The sequence below is a fragment of the Salvelinus sp. IW2-2015 genome, unplaced genomic scaffold (assembly GCF_002910315.2).
Source record: "Salvelinus sp. IW2-2015 unplaced genomic scaffold, ASM291031v2 Un_scaffold4978, whole genome shotgun sequence".
NCBI lineage: Eukaryota > Metazoa > Chordata > Actinopteri > Salmoniformes > Salmonidae > Salvelinus > Salvelinus sp. IW2-2015.
In genome coordinates this window covers 59,219-81,742 of record NW_019946246.1, presented here as the reverse complement: position 1 = coordinate 81,742, position 22,524 = coordinate 59,219, and the positions used below count along the sequence as shown (strand labels likewise).

Sequence of the window (22,524 nt, the reverse complement as noted above, 5' to 3'; positions counted from 1 at the left end):
AATTGACAGAATAAAACTCTGTAATTTTTGTGTTTTTTGCTTCCCATCATTATCAGCTGTGTCCTCCTGTCCTCTCGTCCAGGGAGGGAAGTAAAACGGGGGACGACACTGAGGCATTTCCTGTGACTGTTCAGTGTGTGTCCCAAATGGAACCCTATTCTCTCTATGGTGCACTACTTTTGACCAGAGACCTATGGGCCCTAGTGCACTCTATAGGGAATAGGGTGCCATTTGGCAACACAACTCTGTTTAGCTGTCAGTACTGTCGTCCCTGTTCATTTACTGTCACCCTCGCCCCGGGCAACAGCCGAGTGAGTGGGCGGGAAAACACAGGGCTTCTCCTCACCACAGAATCACCACACCACTTCCTAAATGACACCCTATTCCCTATATATATAGTGCACTAGGGCCCATAGGCCTCTGGTCAAAAGTAGTGTACTACATAGGGAATAGTGTGCCATTTAGGATGCAAACGAATAACAGTAAGTGGTTGTGGTCAAAAGATTTATCTTTCTCACGGTTTCTCACAGTCAGCTTTGAGGTGATCCCCTGAAGTTTTTCTTTAGTTTTGTAGATGTTTAGAGGCTTTTCTGTTGATTTAATTGATGGTTTTTAGATAATGAATGGGACCATTTCTATTAGATGTAGGTTTACACACTCACCCAGTTCCTCTGTGGGTTTCCAGCACTAGATAGCCTGCCTACAGCGTGTATATTTTAGTCATTTGCTAGTTTTATTTCCCACACAAAAGAGTACTTTTCATATTGCCGGAAGAGGCTGTGAGTGAAGGGAAAACACAAGGCCTAACCCGCCAGGCTTCTCCTCACCACAGAACAACATCATAACAGTAACTGGTGGAAAGGGTTTCCTTTTCTCACTGTGAGGCGATCCCGGAAGTTACACTTTTTGTTTTGGTTTGTGGACATGACGTTTTTCATTAATTCAACTGACTATTTTCCGATAATGTACACACACAACAATGTCGTAACAGTAGCTGGTTGTGGTTCAAATGTGTATCTTTCTCACAGTGCTCTCTGCAGTCGGAGCTTGACAGTGGTCAGATGGACTCAGATATTATTTTAGTTTTGTTTGGGGATGATGACACAAGGAGGTTTCCTGTTGAATTCAATTGATTATATTCAGATAAGGAATGTGACAGAATGTTTGGTTTACACAGTTTGCCAGTCAACAAGGTCTTTGAGCCCAAACATTCAAACATAATACGTGTGTAGAGATAAATTGTGAACTGGAGTTACTTCCATTGTTCCTATAGTCTTGCTGTTTGTGGCAGTAACTCACAGCACCACAAACGAGATAGATACTGTAGGCCTCAACTAGAGTGAGAACCTGTCTTCCAATAGATAGGCCTCAACTAGAGTGAGAACGTGCTTCCAAATAGGCCTCAACTAGAGTGAAAACTGTCTTCAATAGATAGGCCTCAACTAGAGTGAGAACTGTTCTTCCAATAGATAGGCCTCAACTAGAGTGAGAACCTGTCTTCCAATAGATAGGCCTCAACTAGAGTGAGAACTGTCTTCACATAGATAGCCTCAACTAGAGCTGCGAGACTGTCTCTCTCCAATAGATAGGCCTCAATCGTAAGTGAGACTGATCTTCCAATAAGGATAGCGCTCAACTAGAGTGAGAACTGTCTTCCAATAGATAGGCCTCAACTAGAGTGAGAACTGTCTTCCAATGCTTTAAAAATCCACTCACCAGTTCCTCTGTGGGAATCCAGCACTAGATGTAATGACGGACTAGGCTTCTGGTTCTACACATATATGTTCAGTACAACACACTCATGATGAATCTGCCAGTGCCACATTGTCTGCATGTGTATGTTAGTACCTCGTTCCTCGGTTTGATTCAGGGCAAGTCCAAGCTAACGGAATTGCACTGAGACTCAGATTATTCACTTGAACATTTATGCCAAACAAAAACCATTGATTTCAAAAGTTTAACAAACCATACTCAATGCACAAATTATTATTATTTTTTTTTTATTACAATTTACACGGAACATTTTACAAAAACACAATTACCGGAAGAACGGTGCAGATCAAAGTTTGGTAACAGAATTTCTGATAAATCTCCCTCCGTTTTTTTATGTGACCATGTGTTAACTATTTAGTCCAAAGGAAGATTGAAAGATGCCGATGTCTGCAGAAAGAATGGGGTGATAGTTATGACATGACACATTGACTTTGAAAAAAATCTATTTTGGTTACTGAACTACATTAAGTGAAGTGGATTTACACCCGGTAACGGAATTGCGGTAACAAAATTTCAACACTACAGTAGAGCTCAGCACCGTAGAGTAGAGTTTAGTAGAGTTCATTAAAGTACAGTATAGTTCAGTACAGTAGTGTTTAGTTCAGTACCGCAGGAGGTTGGTGGCACCTTAATTGGGGAGGACGGGCTCGTGGTAATGACTGGAGCGGAATTAGTGGAATGGTATCAAATACATCAAACACATGGGGCCCACAAAGCTCATCACTAAGCTAAGAACCCTGGGCCTAAATACCTCCCTCTGCAACTGGATCCTGGACTTCCTGACGGGCCGCCCCCAGGTGGTAAGGGTAGGCAACAACACATCTGCCACGCTGATCCTCAAAACGGGGGCCCCTCAGGGGTGTATGCTCAGTCCCCTCCTGTACTCCCTGTTCACCCACGACTGCGTGGCCAAACACGACTCCAACACCATCATTAAGTTTGCTGACGACACAACGGTGGTAGGCCTGATCACCGACAACGATGAGACAGCCTATAAGGAGGAGGTCAGAGACCTGGCAGTGTGGTGCCAGGACAAAAACCTCTCCCTCAATGTGAGCAAGACAAAGGAGATGATCGTGGACTACAGGAAAAGGATGGCCGGACACGCCCCCATTCACATCGACGGGGCTGTAATGGAGCGGGTCGAGAGTTTCAAGTTCCTTGGTGTCCACATCACCAACAAACTAGCATGATCCAAACATACCAAGATAGTCGTGAAGAGGGCATGACAACACCTTTTCCCCCTCAGGAGACTGAAAATATTTGGCATGGGTCCCCAGATCCTCAAAAGGTTCTACAGCTTCACCATCGAGAGAATCCTGACCGTTTGCATCACCGCCTGGTCACTGGTGTAATGTACTTAAGTAAAAATACTTTAAAGTACTACATAAGTAGTTTTTTGGGGTATCTGTACTTTACTATTGATATTTTTGCTAACTTTTACTTCACTACATTCCTAAAGAAAATAATATACTTTTTACTCCATACAATTTCCCTGACACCCAAAAGTACTCCTTACATTTTGACAGGAAAATGGTCCAATTCACACACTTATCAAGAGAACATCCCTGGTCATCCCTACTGTCTCTGATCTGGCGGACTCACTAAACACAAATGCTTTGTTTGTAAATTATTTGTGTTTGAGTGTGACCCTGGCTATCCGTCAATAAAAAATAAAAAATGATGCAGTCTGCTTTGCTTAATATAAGGAATTTGAAATGGTTTATMATTTTACTTTTGATACTTAAGTACATTTGAGCAATTCCATTTACTTTTGATACTTTAAAACCAAATACTTTTAGACTTTTACTCAAGTAGTATTTTACTGAGTGACTTTCACTTTTACTTGAGTCATTTTCTATTAAGGTATCTTTACTTTAATTCAAGTATGACAATTTAGTACTTTTTCTCCGCTATCGGACAGCAAGCGGTACCGCGCCAAGTCTCAGTCCAAAAGGCTCCTTAACAGCTTCTAGCCCCAAGCCTGCTGAACAATTAATTAAATGTCCGCCCGGACTATTTACATTGACCCCCCCCCCTTGTTTTTACATTGTTTATTATCTATGCAGTCACTTTACCCCTACCTACATGTACAAATTACCTCGACTCACCTGTACCCCCTATATATAGTCTCATTGTTGTTATTTTATTGTGTTACTTTATTTTTTACTATAGTTTATCTAGTAAATATTTTCTTAAYTCTATTTTCTTAAAACGGCACTGTTGGTTTTAAGGGCTTGYAAGCATTTCACGGTAAGGTCTACCTACACCTGTTGTAATCGGCGCATGTGACAAATAAAATTTGATTTGATCATGAGATAAATAAGTTGTGATCTCGACATAATGAGGGGAAAAGAATATGTATTAATTTGTCCTCTCTGGACTTCCGTATCTCTGGATTTAGTACAGACCTTCACCAGGCAGGCAAACATTTCAGTCCTTTGCTAGCTGTGTTCGAATACACATACGTTTTACTACGTACTTAATGAGTACATACTGCATAGTATATACTATTAGTTAATTGTAGTACACTGTATTCTTTCAGTTGAGAATACTAGCGCTTAGCCTGTCTACCAGAAGTTGATGCTGTTGCTATGCAACCTAGACATTTTACGATTTCGGGTGTGTTCATAAATTCAATCTGAATCCAGAGCCAGTTGTCAGATTGTCTGTTCGTAAATTCAGAGTTTTTCGCTCTCCGACGCGCACACTGGACACTGGCTGAGGAGTAGTACCTCAATGACAGTCAAACACCCAAGCTAACTGGATAACGTTTGCTAGCTATTACTTCCAGACACAAATGAGAGAACACCTCACTCGGACTATTTTCCTCGCCCTAGCAGAGCTGGTTAGGCTGTTTTCAATTTATCCAGAGCTTTGGTGACTAACTGTGCTGCTGGCAACAATTTAATTACACTTTTTGCCGACTTTACTGACACCGGCCATATTCAACCGGTGTTGAGCGTTTGTAAATTCATCAGTTATTCTATGCTCTGGCACTCAGAGGAGAGTTCTCTGAAATCGGGATAGACAGAATTAACCATGTCCATTGAGAACGCACAACGACTATACCGTTTAGTTAAAAATGATGTGAATAATCAAGTCAATAAACTTTGGATAGTTAGATTATAGTTAATATACTACCTGGCAAGTTCGATGTATTAGTAACCAACTACCGCTAGGTAACTAACAGTAGCTAACATACCAGTACATACTGCTGTAAGGATAGCGTAACTAACAAATTGTCAGCCAACATAAAGTRTAAKTAACTTTTTTTTGAAAAGTMATTACTTTATTACATTGCTAAACATGTTCTTAAYATTTGTCATAATTAGTTAAAGCAATTAATTTGTATCCGCTCTCGTCGGACTTGGGCTGCATAATTTTCCGCCATTTTCTTCAAATTTGCAAACGATGTGAAGCCACGTCAATTTCCGGAAGAAGTGCATTATGGGCCCTAACGTATGGAAATAGTGTCCTCTGCGTGTATACTTCATATTTTGGCGATTTTAGTACGACATCAGGGAACTTTTGGCATACTACCTATATCCATACTATGACCAATAATCATACTATATACCCAATCACGCCACAAATAGTACGGTTAGTATGAGTATTCTAACACAGTTCTACGGTCTGGTTCAATTTAAAAGAACGGAAAGAGAATCTTTCAACCAGGAAGTGAATTCAACCAATAGGATTTTGCAAAGCGTCCTAAACTGACGTCAACCCGGTAACGATGAACAACCGGTAGGATTGTAGAGAAATCTAGAAATCTGTGCTGATTTTCCGTTAACTAAATTGTTTTAATATACTCATCTAAAACGTGCAAACATCATGGTTTTCGATGTGAGGAGGTGAGTAAAGGATTTTGGTTCACAATTCGCAGGCTTAAATTACACTCGCAATATTTTTTATTTTTTTCTGTGCATGGAGAGAATCCCCTGCTTTCTTCTTGTTCCAAGTTTGCTAGCCAACAAGTTAACGGTATGATTGTTGCTACACCAGGTATTATATTGTATCTGCGGGCAGCTGCAATTTTATCGTGTCAGTAGTGTCCGAAAAGTTTTCCTGAAGAGCTTTGCCTGAAGAGATGCCCATTCAGACGAACTAWTTAGCATCTAGGCTAACAGGCTATCATTCTGAAAAACACTAATGAAGGCACCTAAACTTTTCATTGTGAAATAAAACCTAATAGGCAATTTATTACATTACACATACGTTAAATTATAGGCTATTGTTGTCTTACATTGTATTATTTATGCAATATGTTATTTATTTTGTAAATATCCAAATACTTTTTCCCTTTTGTTGGTCCATTAAAATCAGCCATTACCTATGCTATTACCTATGTTATGATTCTACTTCGGTGCATGAAGGAGAGATGATGAGGACTCATCTGTAGGATGTAGAGTACTGGTTCATACTCTGTTGGACCTACAGCTCCAAGAGACTGCGGTCACACACCCTAACATACACGTTATACCAGGCTGGTCTCATAGACTGGACGTAACATCAAATCCAAATCAAATTTATTTATATAGCCCGTCTTACATCAGCTGATATCTCAAAGTGCTGTACAGAAACCCAGCCTAAAACCCCAAACAGCAAGCAATGCAGGTGTAGAAGCATGGCGCCTAGGAAAAACTCCCTAGAAAGGCCAAAACCTAGGAAGAAACCTAGAGAGGAACCAGGCTATGAGGGGTGGCCAGTCCTCTTCTGGCTGTGCCAGGTGGAGAAGTTATAAACAACAGGCAAGAGTTCATAAAGTTGACCAGCATGGTCAAATAATAATAATCACAGTAGTTGTCGAGGGTGCAGCAAGTCAGCACCTCAGGAGTAATGTCATTGGCTTTTTCATACCGATCATTAAGTATCTCTACCTGCCCTGCTGTTCTAGAGAGTTGAAACAGCAGGTCTGGGACAGGTACACGTCCGGGGAACAGTAGGGTTCCATAGCCGCAGGCAGAACAGTTGAAACTGGAGCAGCAGCACGCCAGGTGGACTGGGACAGCAGGAGTCATCAGGCCAGGTAGTCCTGAGCATGGCTAGGCTCAGGTCCTCCGAAAGAGAGAGATTGAGAGAGCATACTTAAATTCACACAGGACACCGGATAAGACAGGAGAATACTCCATATATAACAAACTGACCCTAGCCCCGACACAAACTACTGGCATAAATACTGGAGGCTGAGACAGAGGTGGTCAGGAGACACTGTGGCCCCATCCGATGATACCCGACAGGGCCAAACAGGAAGGATATAACCCCACCCATTTGCCAAAGCACAGCCCCCACACCGTTATGGGGATAACTTCAACACCAACTTACCATCCTGAGACAAGGCGAGTATAGCCCACAATATCTCCGCCACGGACAACCCAAGGGGGGCGCAAAACATAGTAAAAGTAAGTACGGGACACTCAAATTAAGTATGATACACTACATGACCAAAGTAGTGGACACCTGATCGTCAAACATCTCATTCCAAAATCATGGGCATTAATATGAGTTGTCCCCCCCTTTGCTGCTATAACAGCCTCACTCTTCTGGGAAGGCTTTCCACTAAGATTCGGAACATTGCTGCTGGACTTGCTTCATTCAGCCACGAGCATGTTAGTGAGGTCGGGCACTGATGTTGTGCGATTAGGCCTGGCTCGTAGTCGGCGTTCCAATTTATCCCGAAGGTGTTTGAAGGGTTAGCCCAGGCCAGTCAATTTTCCACACCGATCTCAACAAATAATTTCTGTATGGACCTCGCACGGGGCATTGTCATGCTTAAACAGGAAATGGCCTTCCCCAAACTGTTGCCACAAAGTTGGAAACACAGAATTGTGTAGAATGTCATTGTATTCTTGAGCGTTAGATTTCCCTTTCACTGGAACTAAGGGGTCTAGCCCGAACCATGAAAAAACAGCCCCAGACCATTATTCCTCCTCCACCAAACTTTACAGTTGGAACTACCAATTGGGGTAGGTAGCGTTCTCCTGGCATCCGCCAAACCCAGATTTGTCCGTCGGAGTGCCAGATGGTGAAGCGTGATTCATCACTCCAGATAACGTGTCTCCACTGCTCCAGAGTCCAATGGCGGCAAGCTTTACACCACTCTAGCCAATGCTTGGCATTTCACATGGTAATTTTAGGCTTGTGTGCGGCTGCTCAAACATGGAAACCCATTTCATGAAGCTCCCGACAAACCGTTATTGTGCTGACGTTGCTTCCAGAGGCAGTTTGGAACTCGGTAGTGAGTGTTGCAACCGAGGACAAACTATTTTAACGCGCTTCAGCATTCGACGGTTCCGCTCTGTGAGCTTGTGTGGCCTACCACGTCACGGCTGAGCCGTTGTTGCTCCAAGATGTTTCCACTTCACATTAACAGCACTTACAGTTGACCGGGGCAGCTCTATCAGGGCAGAAATTTGACCAACTGACTTGTTGGAAAGGTGGCATCCTGTGACGGTGTCACGTTGAAAGTCACTGAGCTCTTCAGCAAGGCCATTCTACTGCCAATGTTTGTCTATGGAGATTGCATGGCTGTGTGTTAGATTTGATGAAATAGCCAAATCCACTCATTTGAAGTGGTGTCCAAATACTTTTGTGTATATAAAGTGWATGTTACGTTTGGTATGGTTCCATAAGACCGATAGTTACTTAAGGCAAAAACGAAAGTAGGGTGGTGGATGAGTGGGCATATAACGTGAACGTCTAGCAATCCATAGGTTGCAAGTTCGAATCTCCTCACGGACAACTTTAGCATTTTACCAACTTTTCAACTACTTACTACTTTTTAGCTACTTTGCAACTAGTTAGCATGTTAGCTAACCCCTAGCCTAGCTAACGTTAGCCACCTAGCTAGAATTCGTAAAATATCATATATTTTGCAAATTCATAACCTATAGTACTTTTTTCCAATTCGTAACATATCATACCAAGTGTAATTCGTAACATATTATACGAAATAGATGGACATCCATAAATTAATACATACCATAAGAAACATTACATATAGTAAAAGTAGTGGTTCAGATTTATGTACGGAATAATACGAAATSTTCTGAGACCAGGCTGGTTATACTGTTCCAAATCACACAGCCATTGTTTGCACACTGCTTGTCACCAGGGCTGGGACTTGCCTGAGCTGTAAGAACGGCTTCTAGTTGTGTAATGTTGAATCAAGATAATCATTGTACCCGACACAAGACCCYGGTAAGTGCATGTGTACCTTAGAACCTGCTGTGTTGTGTTAAGACAGTCATACTTCAAACACTGACCTTCCTGTGAGACGCCTCGTTGTGGATATGTCGCTGATACTGGTTTCGTCCAAAATGACACTCTATTCCCTACATAGTGCACYACTTTTGACCAGGGCCCTGTAGGGCAGTGGTTCCCTACTCCAGTACTACCAGCAGTACAGTTTGTTGTAGCCCTCGACAAACACACCTGATTCTATTTGTTAACTAATCATTTTAGGCCCTCTGAGTTGAATCAGGTGAGTTGAATCAGGTGAGTTGAATCAGGTGAGTTGAATCAGGTGAGTTGAATCAGGTGAGTTGAAATCAGAGTGACGGTGGATCGTGAGTTTATCCAGGCTGCAATAGAAAAGTGTACCTGTTGCGTACTGGAGGACTGGAGCTGGAACCACTGCTGTAGGGAATAGAAGCATTTTAGACAACACCGAAACGAGGGAGATCAAGAGTTTCACTATGCAGCTTGACTGATCTAAGTTCGAAAAGACCTTTTGGATCGTGAACAATTAAGGACGTGGGCTACTTGCCTGGATAGTGCGTAAGAAGCACAGCCATACGGCGAGAGGTGGGAGCCGGCATACTGTAGCCTTCTGTGGTAGCCCCCCTTGTGCTAGCTACCTGCAAGAGGCGTGCGCAACCCTGGCTGCGAAGGAAAAATCACGTACACTCGTTTATTATGTATACTGAACAATAATGTTCTCTCGAGCAGTCGTATCCGGCCTGTAGTAGTCCTGAGCAGTTGTCTGGGTCTGTAAGCCTAGGAGGTTCTGGCTGTAGTATGCTCGCCTGTTATGTCAGAGTGTCTCCTGGTCCTGTAGTAGTCCTAGAGCAAGTGTATCTCCTGGTCTGTAGTAGTCTAGAGCAGTCTCTCTGTCCCTGTATAGTCTAAGAGTCATTGTGGGGGGTGTCCTCTGGTCCTGTAGTAGTCCTGAGCAGCTGTGTTCCTGTGTCCTATTAGTAGTCCTAGAGCAGTGTTTTCCTTGTCCTAGTAGTAGTCCCTAGAGCGTGTCCCCTGGGCCTGTAGTAGTCTCAGAGCAGTTGTTCCTGGTCCTAGAGCAGTTTCCTGCCCAGACAGTGGTCCCGTCTGAGAGCAGTTGTCTGTCCGTAGTGTCCTAGAGCAGTGTCCTCCTGGTCCTGTAGTAGTCCTAGAGCCAGTGTCTCCTGGTCCTGTAGTAGTCCTAGAGCGTGTTCTCCTGGTCCTTTAGTAGCAGTGGTCTGGTTAGAGCAGTAGTCTCCTGGGTCCTTAGTAAGTCTAGAGCAGTAGTCTCCTGGTCCTCAAGCAGTGTCTCCTGGTCCTGGTAGTAGTCCTAGAGCAGTGTCTCGCGGTCCTAGAGCAGTGTCCGTCCTAGTCACAGTTGTTCCTTGGTCCGTTAGAGTAGCCTAGAGCAGTGTCTCCTGGTCCTGTAGTAGTCCTAGACGCAGTGTCTCCTGGTCCTGTATGTTCCTGAGACTGTGTTGCTGGTCTGTATTAGTCCTAGAGCAGTGTTGCTGGTCCGATCCTTGCAGTGTTCCGGTGTAGTGAGTCCTAGCAGTGTCCTCTGCGTCCTGTAGTGTCTAGAGGCAGTGTTCCTGGTCCTGTTAGTAGTCCCTAGAGCAGTGTCTCCTGGTCCTTATCAGCCTAGGAGCAGTGTCTCCTGGTCCTGTCAGTAGTCCTGAGCAGTGTCTCCTAGTCTTAGTAGTTCTAGAGCAGTTTCTCTCGGTCTGTGATAGTCCGAGCAGTGTTTCCTGGTCCTGTAGTAGTCCTAGAGCAGTGTCTCCTGGTCCTAGAGCAGTGTCTCCTGGTCTCTGTAGTGTTCTAGACTGCTCCTGTCCTAGAGGCAGATGTTCTCTGGTCCTGTAGAAGTCCTTGAGCAGTGTCTCCTGGTCCTGTAGTAGTCTATGAGCAGTGGTCTCTGGCCTGTAGTAGTCCTAGAGCGGTGTTCCTGGTCCTGTAGTAGTCTAGAGCAGTGTCCTTGTCCGTTAGTCGCTGAGCAGTGTCTCCTGGTCCTAGCTAGTCCTGTAGAACCACGTTGGTCTCCTGAGCGTTTCCTGTAGTAGTCCTGAGCAGTGTCTCCTCGTCCTTGTAGTATCCCTAGAGCAGTGTTCCTGCGTCCTAGCCTTAGTCCGTAGAGCATGTTGCTGGTGCCTGTATAGTCCTAGAGCAGTGTTTCTGGTCCTGTAGTAGTCCTAGAGCTAGTGTCTCCCTGCTCGTCCTGTAGTGTCCTAGAAGGCAGTGTCTTCTGGTTCCTGTAGTAGTCCTAGAGCAGTGCTCCTTCCTGGTATCCTAAAGTGTTCCTGGTCCTAGAGCAGTGTTCTCATCTGGTATCCTAGAGCAGTGCTCTCCTGTCCTGTAGTAGGTCCTAGAGCAAGTGTTTTCCTAGTGTCTAGAGCAGTGTCTCCTGTCCTGAGTTAGTCCTAGGCAGTGTATCCTGGTCCTTAGAGTCCTGAGCATGTTCTGGTCTAGACGTGTTCCGTTCGCTGTAGTAGTTCTTAGCGCAGTGTCTCCTGGTCCGTGTATGTCCTTAGAGACGTGTCTCCTGGTCCTGTAGTAGTCCTAGAGCAGTGTCTCCTGGTCCTGTAGTAGTCCTAGAGCAGTGTATCCTGGTCCTGTAGTAGTCCTAGAGCAGTGTTTCCTGGTTCTAGAGCAGTGTCTCCTGGTCCTGTAKTAGTTCTAGAGCAGTGTCTCCTGGTCCTGTAGTAGTCCTAGAGCAGTGTTTCCTGGTCCCTGTAGTAATCTAGAACACACCGTCCTGATGTCCACTAATACAGAGGTATCACACAACACACACACTGTCCTGATGTGTCATTGACTTTAGTTTTAGTAGCAAATTAGCAACTATCAGATCGTCCTGTACAATGAGGCCAATTCTGACCCAACTAGACACGTCTTCCTGTACAATGAGGCCAATGCTGAATGATGTGTGTGTGTGTTCAGAAGTTTGGTGTGTCTTGTGTTCTTTTCCATGTGGCTGTCGGTGTGTTGGGGGTTAATAGGTCATTGCTGGGGTCAGATTTCAGGAATGTGTGAGGCTGCCTGGGCCTGTTTGTCATGGCTGTGTTTCAGAGCTAACATTCCGCTACTCTTCAGTAATGCTGCAAAGCATTCTGGGAACAAAATGTGCTCAGAATCCCCCCTCCCTCTCTCTTCTCTCCTGTCTCTCACTTTCAAATAACTTTGTCAAAAAACTCAATCATAGGTTGGTCACTTTTTGTCTAAATTTGGTACGCAGAAACTCGATGCTAAGAGTAACTTGGTTAAACAGAATGGCACTGATTGGCCTATAGGTGGCGCTGTTATAAGCAGTCTCACTTAAATCCTCATATCCACATTTTGAACCAGAAGTGGTGTCTAAATGACCAAATTCGGTCATGTCGGCCCACGTCTTAACTTAGTTTTGAGAAAAACTAAGGGATTGCTCAAAACATGGCTGAGTTATTGACAAATCAAAAATCTTTTTTTTTTTTTTTTTACGTGTCCATTTAAACCACTGTAAATCCACTTGTCATCTCCATCATGGACATCCCTTAGATGAACCACACTGCATGTGATTTTGATATATTTAAAAACAAGGGAGCTATTAACAACTGTCTTTTCCATATGTAACGCTTAAAACCACCTGTACTCTTCTTCTCCTTATGAACCATAACTCAGATTCATCCAGATTTAGTATTTAGAGGTTTTAATGATTTGAGAAGGAATAAAACATTATAATTCTGGCAAAATGGACCCAGAAGTCCTACCATTTGTGCAGTCATCATATATATCCAGTACCAGTCAAAAGTTTGGCCACACCTACTCATTCCAGGTTTTTTTCTATTTTCACTGTTTCTACATGTAGTAATAGTGAAGACACAAAACTATGAATACACACATGGATCATGTGGTAATCAAAAAAGTGTTAAACCAATCAAAATAATTTGAGATTCTTCAAAAGTAGCCACCCTTTGCCTTGATGATAGCTTTTCACACTCTTGGCATCTTCTCAACCAGCTTCACGAGGGAGTCACCTGGAATGTATTTCAATTAACAGGTGTGCCTTTTTAAAAGTTAATTTGTACAATTTCTTTCCTTATTGCGTTTGGCACTTCAGTTGTGACAAGGTACGGGTGGGTATACGAAGATAGACCTTATTTATATTCTTTATATCACTAAATATTAATGCTTTTAAGAATGATTCCCTGCTGCATTCCCAAGATAAAACACCGACAGCACTAGACATTACTTGCACTCGCGTCACATTTGTGTATGAGAGAGAAGTCATGGTAATTGCTTCTAACTGATTGCACCTAAAAGACGATAGTCCTACATATAGATAAACTTGCTTTATTATCCATTATCTGATTCCTTTCTGTCATTCTTGTGAACCCCGTTCATTTGCTGTTTTTGTTTTTCTTACCGCTCCCTCTTTCTTGCTCTGCCATTAGTTGGATATCAGACGGAAGTCCCCAAAGACCTGACCCAGCCCACGTACACAGAGCTTGTGGGTTGAGTAGACCTCCCACACACACACACACACACACACACACACACCACACACACACACACACACAACACACTACACCAAACCCTATGGTTCAGCTGGTCTACTCCACCAGGTGGCGATGTAGGAGTGCAGGTATGTACCTGTTCACCTCATGGTCAGCGTGGTCTGCTCACCGCATTGTCAGAGTGCAGTATACCTGTCACCTCATGGTTCAGGCTTGGTCACTACCGTCAAGTGCAGATGTCACCTTCCCACCATGGTTCAGCTGGTCTACCACGTGTGGATTACTTCACCTCTGTCGCAGTCTCACCTCGTGCAGTAGTCTGCTAGTCGCTGGGCTTACGCATGGATCCTAGCGCATTTCAGTGGACTCCTGTCAGATGCGTATTACCGGACTCATGGTGTCACTGGCTCTCTACTCACCTGTCAGAGTGCAGGTATTACTGTCCCCTCAAGTTCAGCTGGTCTATCCCGCGTCAGAGTTCAGGTAGTACCCTTTGTTTTAGAGGTGGCATGAGTACGATAGTATGAAGGGGGTGGCCCCCTCTGGAATTAGCGAATTAGCATTTTTTCAAAACACCAGAAACAGCTTTTGCAATCTGCATGAATATCATTATGCCTAATTCTAAAGATCTGTTTTTCTGCATGGTTATCTAGGTACACTTCTGCCCTCACTGGCCGCTAAAATCAATCAAACGCTGTGTGGACCTCAACAATAGAGCCACATTGAGCGGCAGCTGTGGCTCCGGGGGCAGCGCGGTCTAAGCACTGCCTCTCAGTGGCTCCCGGGTGGCAGCGTGTCTAAGGCACTGCCTCATGGCTCCCGGGTGGCGCAGCCGGTCTAAAGCACTGCCTCTCAGTGGGCTCCCGGGGTGGCGCAGGGGCTCAAGGCACTGCCTCTCGGTGGGCTCCCGGTGGCGCAGGGTGTCTAAGGCACTGCCTCTCGGTGGGCCCCGGGTGGCGTTAGCGGTCTAAGGCACTGCCTCTCGGTGGGCTCCCGGGTGGCCGCGTCGTAAGGCACTGCCTCTCAGGTGGGCTCCCGACGGTGGCGAGCGTCTAAGGCACTGCCTCTCAGGGGCTCCCGGGTGGCGCAGGGGTCTAAGGCACTGCCTCTCGGGTGCTCCCGGGTGGCGCAGCGGTTAAGGCACTGCCTCTCGTGGGCTCCCGGGTGGCAGTAGCGGTCTAAGGCACTGCCTCTCAGTGGGCCCCGGGGTGGCGCAAGCGGTCTAAGGCACTGCCTTTCAGTGGGCTCCCGGGTGGCGCAGGGCTCTAAAGGCACTGCCTCTCAGTGGGCTCCCGTGGTGCGGCGAGGGTCTAAGGCAACTGCCTCTCATGGGCTCCCGGGTGGCGCAGCGGGTCTTTAGCACTGCCTCTTAGATGGCTCCGCGGGTGCGCCGGTCTAAGGCACTGCCTCTCAGTGGGCTCCGCGGTGGCGCAGGGGTCTAAGGCACTGCCTCTCAGTGGGCTCCCGGGTGCGGCAGCGTCTGTCGCACTGCCTCTTAGTGGGCTCCCGGGTGGCGCAGCGGTCTATTGCACTGCCTCTCAGTGGGCTCCGGGGTGGCGCCAGCGTCTAAGGCACTGCCTCTCAGTGGGCTTCCCGGGTGGCGCCCGCGGATCTAAGCACCTGCCTCTTCAGTGGGCTCCCGGGTGGCGCAGCGGTCTAAGGCACTGCCTCTCAGTGGGCTCCCGGGTGGCGCAGCGGTCTAAGGCACTGCCTCTCAGTGCTAGAGGCGTCACGACCAGACACCCTGTTTCCAATCCAGTTTGTATGACCACCGGCTGTGATTGGGAGTCCTATAGAGCGGCTAACAGTTGGCCCAGCGTCGTCCGGGCTTGGCCGGGGTAGGCCGTCATTGTAAATAAGAACAAATTCTTAACTGACTTGCCTGGTTAAATAAAAAAAATGTTAAATTGCCACATCCAAACCCCCCCCACCACCTTGCAAGAGAAATATTTTAGCTATCCCCCCCCTCGTGACAGCGAAGAGAGAAATGTTTAGTTTCCTGCAATTATACACATTTTGCCATGGGGCAGAGAGAAGATAAAAAATAAATATATATATCGCAAATTTCCTGCAATTCTACACAATTTGAAAATAAGGTGGAGGCAAATGTTTGCGTTTTTTAAAAATATAACTGAAGTTCAATGGGTCCCCACCCCTTTGGGTAATTCCACCATGCTTACTTCACTGACGATTCTGCACACACTAGATGTATCTAGCGTCCTGCCCAGTCATCTCTAGGGAGAATGGGAGGGAAAGTCATTTTTCTCTTAAATCATTTTAATAAAACGTTGGGCTTAAAATATAAATTTTTGTAATTGAACATCTGAAAATGTTATAACAGGACACATCTGAGTGGGAACGTGCCTCTGAACTTCCTTTTGAAAACACACGTTCACCACTGGCTAGGAGGATACCTGTCATYACTCAGGTGAAACGTAACCGTGTGTCAGAGAATGCTAATGATTACCTGTGCCCCGCCTCCTCAGCCCTCAGGCGTTCTAGAACTGTCAGTCAGTCCTCTGGTATCCGGTGGAATCTTTCTGTTTCTTTGTTCTGTCATGTTGTTTTCYTGTTTCATCACCAGGCTGTCACTGTGTCAGGCGCCTGACAGTGATTAAACACGGGGATTACTAGGAGATCAGCTATGTGGTTGTTTTGTTTGTTACCTAATCATTACTGGAATCGATTCATCATTGGCCCATCCCTGATGACATCGAGGGAGAACTTTGACAGTACATTTTTTTTATAAAGCCTTTTTTACATCAGCTGATATCTCAAAGTGCTGTACAGAATCGCAGCCTAAAACCCCAAACAGCAAGCAATGCAGGTGTAGAAAGTGCAGGTTGTTTAGAATGAAGCACGGTGTGGCTAGAAAAACTCCCTAGAAAGGCCAGAAACCTAGGAAGGAAACCTAGAGAGGAACCAGGCTATGAGGGGTCGGCCAGTCCTCTTCTGGCTGTGCCGGGTGGAGATTATACAGGAACATGGCCAAGATGTTCAAATGTTCATAAGATGACCAGCATGGTAAATAATAATAATCACAGTAGTTGTCGAGGGTGCAACAGGCAGCATCTCAGGGAGTAAATGTCAGTTGGCTTTTCATAAGCCGATCATTAAGAGTATCTCTACCGCTCCTGCTGTCTCTAGAGAGTTGAAAACAGCAGGTCTGGGACATGTAAACCACTGTCCGCTTGAACAGGTCAGGGTGTTCCATAGCCGCAGGCAGAACAGTTTGAAACTGGCAGCAGCAGCACGGCCAGGTGGAACTGGGGACAGGCGCAAGGAGTCATCAGGCCAGGTAGTTCTGAGGCGATGGTCCTAGGGCTCAGGTCCTCCGGGAGGGGAGGGACAGAGAGGGGGAATTAGAGGGGAGAATACTTAAAATTCACACAGGACACCTGATAAGACAGGAGATTGACACCAGATATTAACAGACTGACTAGCAGCATGTGACAGGAGGTGAAGCAGCATTGTGTACACAGAGCGGAGGGGAGAACAGAGGAGGAACAGCAAGCATGACAGACAGAAGGGGAACAAGAGGAATAGCAGCTCTGTGTACACAGCGCAAGAAGGGGATGAACGAGGAGGAAGAACGGGAAAAATAGCCAACTACAGTATTACTCATCAGAGATCTCTCTTGGCAGAATGTCGTCTTATATAGATATCTGATGGCAACATTTAGTAGGGATTACATTTGTAGTGGGATTGCATTTAGTAGGGAATTTTTGGCATTTAGTAGGGGATTGCATTTTAGTAGTGGGATTGCATTTTATAGTTAGGTGGATTGCATTTAGTAGGGATTGCATTTAGGTAGGGGATTGCATTTAGGTAGGGGATGCCATTTAGTAGGGGATTGCATTTAGTAGGAGATTGCATTTTTTTAGTAGGGATTGCATTAGTAGGGGAGACATTTGTTGGTGGATTGCATTTAGTAGGGGATTGCATTTAGTAGGGGATTCATTTAGTAGGGATTGCATTTAGTAGGGTTGCATTTAGTAGGGATGGATTGCATTTAGGGGGAGAGTACAATTTAGTAGGGATACATTTAGTGGTGAATTACGTACAAGTGTAACTTCATCACCTTATGTGTTGACGTACAACAGAGACTCACCAATAGATACCAGAACGCTGTTGGACTCACAGCTCTCAGCTTCAAACACCTGACTGACTCAAACTGTTCTGGGGAACTACAGTGAGCTTCTTTGTCGAACAATGTGACCGGTGAGATATAAACGTGATCTTCTTGATCATCCTAACGTATTGCACAAGTTGACTGCAGGTTTTTACTCTTAATAGTAACTACAAATATTCAGATTGGTTTAAAAAAAAATACATAAATAATTTGACTGTATAACAAAACCGTTCCTGGGCTTGTTCCAAGTATACGGTATACCACCAAGCTTAGTAATGGACTACGGCCAAGGCTAGAAACTACTGCTCGTTTGTTATTGGACTACAGCCAAGGCTAGAAACTACTGCTAATTTGAGGTTATTCTCTGAGTATATCATGGAAGGTTTAGAAGGTTCTAGAGTTTTGGGCTGATGGACTGCAGCCCATAATCGGGTTGTGTCTCAGCCCAAATCCTTTATTTGGTTTAATATCAGTGTGTACCGCTCAGTAAACAAATCTAACTGTCTGTCCCCCTCCCTTCTCCCCCTCTCCCCTCCCTCCCTTCTCCCTCCCTCCCCCTCTCTCCCTCCCTCCCTCTCCTCCCTCCCCTCTCGTCCTCCCTCCCCTCTGTCCCACCTATCTCTCTCCCCTCTCCCCCCTCTCCTCCCCACTCCCCTCTCGTCTCTCGCCCCTCTCTCCCTCCCTCCTCTCCTCTCTCCCCCTCCCCACTCCCCTCTCTCTCCCTCCTCCCTCTCCTCCTCCCTCCTCTCCTCTCTCCCCTCTCCTCCCTCTCCTCCTCCTTCCCTCCTCCCCTTTCTCGCCCCTCCCTTCCCTCCCTCCTCTCCTCCCTCCCTCCTCTCCTCTCTCCCTCCCCTCTCCTCCCCCCACTCCCCTCTCTCCCCTCTCCTCCCCTCTCCTCTCCTTCCCTCCTCTCCTCTCTCCCCTCTCCTCCCTCTCCTCTCCTTCCCTCCTCCCCTCTCGCCCCTTCTCCTCCCTCCTCTCCTCCCTCCCTCCTTCCTCTCTCCCCTCCCCTCTCCTCCCTCCCACTCCCCTCTCTCCCCTCTCCTCCCTCTCCTCTCCTTCCCTCCTCTCCTCTCTCCCCTCTCCTCCCTCTCCCCTCCCTCTCCTCTCCTCCACAGTGTCCATCATCTGCTGTATCTTCATGTTTGTTTCCTGTTTCTCTCAGAGCTGAAGGGATTCATAGCCACTGAAATGTAAGTAACACACTACACCACAACACCACACACACACACACACACACACACACCCACACACACACACCACACACACCACACACACACACACACACACAACACAACACACACACACCACACAGTCTCAGAATAACACACCACACGTCTCATAATTAACACACCACACAGTCTCATAATAACACACACACACACACACACACACACACACACACACACACACACACACAACACACACACACACACACACACACACACACACCACACACAACACACACACACACACACCACCTCTACCTCCACTGACACATTAAATACGAAAAAGTACCTGACCATCTTCTCCTTGGTTTAAAACCAGAGACATTTCATTCCTGTGGTTTAAAACCCAGAGACATTGATTCCTGTGGTTTAAAACCCAGAGACATTATTTCCTGTGGTTTAAAACCCAGAGACATTCATTCCTGTGGTTTTTAAAACCCAGAGACATTCATTTCCTGTGGTTTAAAAACCCAGAGACATTCCTTCCTGTGGTGTTAAAACCCAGAGACATCATTCCTGTGGTTTCTTCATCTGTGGTTTAAAACCCAGAGACATTCATTCCTGTGGTTTAAAACCAGAGACATTCATTCTGTGCGTTTAAAACCCAGAAGACATTCATTCCTGTGGTTGTTAAAAACCAGAGACATTCATTCCTGTGGTTTAAAACCAGAGACATTCATTCCTGTGTTTAAAACCCAGAGACATTCATTTCCTGTGGTTTAAAACCCAGAGACAGTTTCATTCCTGTGGTTTAAAACCAGAAGACATTGCATTCCTGTGGTTTAAAACCCAGAGACATTTTTCCTGTGGTTTAAAACCCAGAGACATGATTCCTTTGGTTTAAAACCAGAGACATTGATTCCTGTGGAGTTTAAAACACAGAGACATTGACTTCCTGTGTTTAAAACCCAGAGACATTGATTCCTGTGGTTTAAAACCCAGAGACATTGATTTTCCGTGGTTTAAAACCCAGAGACATTGATTCCTGTGGTTTAAAACCCAGAGACATTGATGTCCTGTGGTTTTAAAACCCAGAGACTGGATTTGATTTCCTGTGGTTTAAAACCCAGAAGACATTGATTCCTGTGGTTTAAAACCCAGGGACATTTGATTCCTGTGGTTTAAAAACCAGGACTTTATTTCCTGTGGTTTAAAACCAGAGACATATTCCTGTGGTTAAACCCAGAGACATCTCTCCTGTGGTTTAAACCCAGAGACATTCATTCCTGTGGTTTAAAACCCAGAGAATTCATTCCTGTGGTTTAAAACCCAGAGACATTGATTCTGTGGTTTAAAACCCAGAGACATTGATTCCTGGTTTAAAACCCAGAGGCATTCATTGGAATTAATAAAACAGTTTCTTTATTGTTCTGTCTCTTGGTCTTCCTATCTGGGTTTTCCCCTTAAACACAGACATAGAAATACCCTCACTGCGATGTATGAACAGACATCATTCATAGCCAGTCAACTGTGAAGTACAGCACATTCACCGATCTTCCTGTTCTTAACCACAGATCTTGTGGTTCAGATTACCTTCACTCCGTGTATCTGAGATGACAGTCCACGCACTCGTCTCCACTCACTCTGTTGATGTTTTAAAATGTTTATTTCACTTTTATTTAACCAGGTAGGTAGTGAGACAAGTTCTCTTTACAACTGCGACCTGCCAAGATAAAGCAAGCAGTGGACACAAACACAACACAAGTTACAATGAATAAACAAGTCGTTACAGTCAATAACACAATAGAAAAGTCATATACGTGTGTGCAAATGAGTAGATAAGGGAGGTAAGGCAATAAATTAGCCATATGGTGAAATATACAGTATAGCAATTAAACACTGGAATGGTAGGATTACAGAAGATGAATGTGCATAGAAATACTGGGGTGCAAAGGAGCAAGATAAATAAATACAGTGAAGTATGAAGGCTATTACAGGCTCGTACAGGCTGATCGTATGCTGCAGGTGTAACTATAGCTATGTGAGCAGCTAGACTATTCTAAAACCTTTAACCTAACGGTACGCAACATACTGATCAAACATAGTTAGGGATATGTATGTGTATCCCCCGTGCACGACGCATCTGACTCCGGCTACACAAATACAATGACAGTTTACCACATGTTATTAGGGACTCACAGATCGTGTCAATACGCTTCACATCCGTGTTGTCTGAGGGACATTACATCTCATGCGGACCAATCAGTGTTGGTTAGGCGACCATGCTATCCTACAATTGTGAACCAATCAGTGTTGGTTGGGACCATCTATTCCTTTACAATCTTGTGACACAATCAGTGTTGGTTAGGGACCATCTATCCTTTACAATGCTGGAACCATTCATGTGTTGGTTAGGGGGCATCACCTACATGCTAACCATCTTGGGGTTTCTTACAATGCTGAACCATCAGTGTTGGTTTAGGACCATCTATCCTCTCCCTCTGGGCTTCACACGTGAAATGTAAAAAATGCCCAAAATTGAATTATTTCCTTTTCTGTTAAGACGCAACAAAGACAGAAACGCTAACAAGAGTGTTGATCAAGAATGAGGATGTCTGTTGTTCATTATGATGCTTTGTTGACGCGTCTGGTGTATCGTAACCAACATGGAGACATCTTTTCTGACAGGATATTAGGCTGTGTGCATGAGTCAGCTTGGATAGAGGGAAGGAAGGGGTGTACAGCTTCTTCCTGTGCTGGGTGAGAGGAGCAGGGGAGGAGTGGAGAGGAGGACGGCTTATTTACGCTGGTGCTGTAGGAGAGGTGGAGAGGCAGGGGAGGAGTGGAGAGGAGGACAGCTTATTTACGCTGGGCTGTGGAGAGGTGGAGGGCAGGGGGAGGTAGTGGAGAGGAGGACAGCTTATTTCACGCTGGGCTGTTAGGAGAGGTGGAGAGCAGGGGGAGGAGTGGAGAGGAGGACAGTTATTTACGCTGGGGCTGTAGGAGAGGTGGAGGAGGCAGGGAGGAGTGGAGAGGAGGACAGCTTATTTACGCTGGGCTGTAGGAGAGGTGGAGGCAGGGGGGAGGAGTGGAGAGGAGGACAGCTTATTTACGCTGGGCTGTAGGAGAGGTGGAGGGCAGGGGGAGGAGTGGAGAGGAAATTAGATGACAAAGAAGCACCAATGTACTTTTCTCACAATTAGCAGGGAGAAGGAACATTGTGGTACATTGTGACAGCTGGGGGTGAATCAGAACATTGTGACAGCTGGGGGTGAATCAGAACATTGTGGACATGACACTGGGGGTGAATCAGAACATTGTGACAGCTGGGGGTGAATCAAAAACATTGTGACAGCTGGGGTGGTGAATCAGAACATTGTGACAGCTGGGGGTGAATGCAGAACATTGTGACAGCTGGGGGTGGAATCAGAACATTGTGACAGCTGGGGGTGAATCAGAACATTGTGACAGCTGGGGGTGAATCAGAACATTGTGACAGCTGGGGGTGAATCAGACATTGTGACAGGCTGGGGGTGAATCAGAACATGTTGACAGCTTGGGGTGAATCAGAACATTGTGACAGCTGGGGGTGAATTCAGAACATTGTGACAGCTTGGGGGGTGAATCAGAACATGTGGATAACATTGTGACAGCTGGGGGTGAATCAGAACATGTGGATACATTGTGACAGCTGGGGGTGAATTCAGAACATTGCTGACAGCTGGTGATCTCTCTGTGG

At 45.6% G+C, this 22,524-nt stretch overlaps 1 protein-coding gene across 1 annotated transcript in view; it reads left to right on the top strand.

Moving 5' to 3' along the window:
* Positions 1–13,421: 13,421 nt before the first annotated feature.
* The window catches only part of ergic1 (endoplasmic reticulum-golgi intermediate compartment 1), a gene marked incomplete at its 5' end in the record, with an annotated part of 23,207 nt that continues 14,104 nt past the window's right edge, over positions 13,422–22,524 (top strand). Inside the window, 2 exons of the mRNA XM_070441854.1 lie at positions 13,422–13,481; positions 18,735–18,809. Of these exons, the coding sequence (XP_070297955.1) occupies positions 13,422–13,481; positions 18,735–18,809 (135 nt within the window). The remainder of the gene's footprint in view (positions 13,482–18,734; positions 18,810–22,524) is intronic.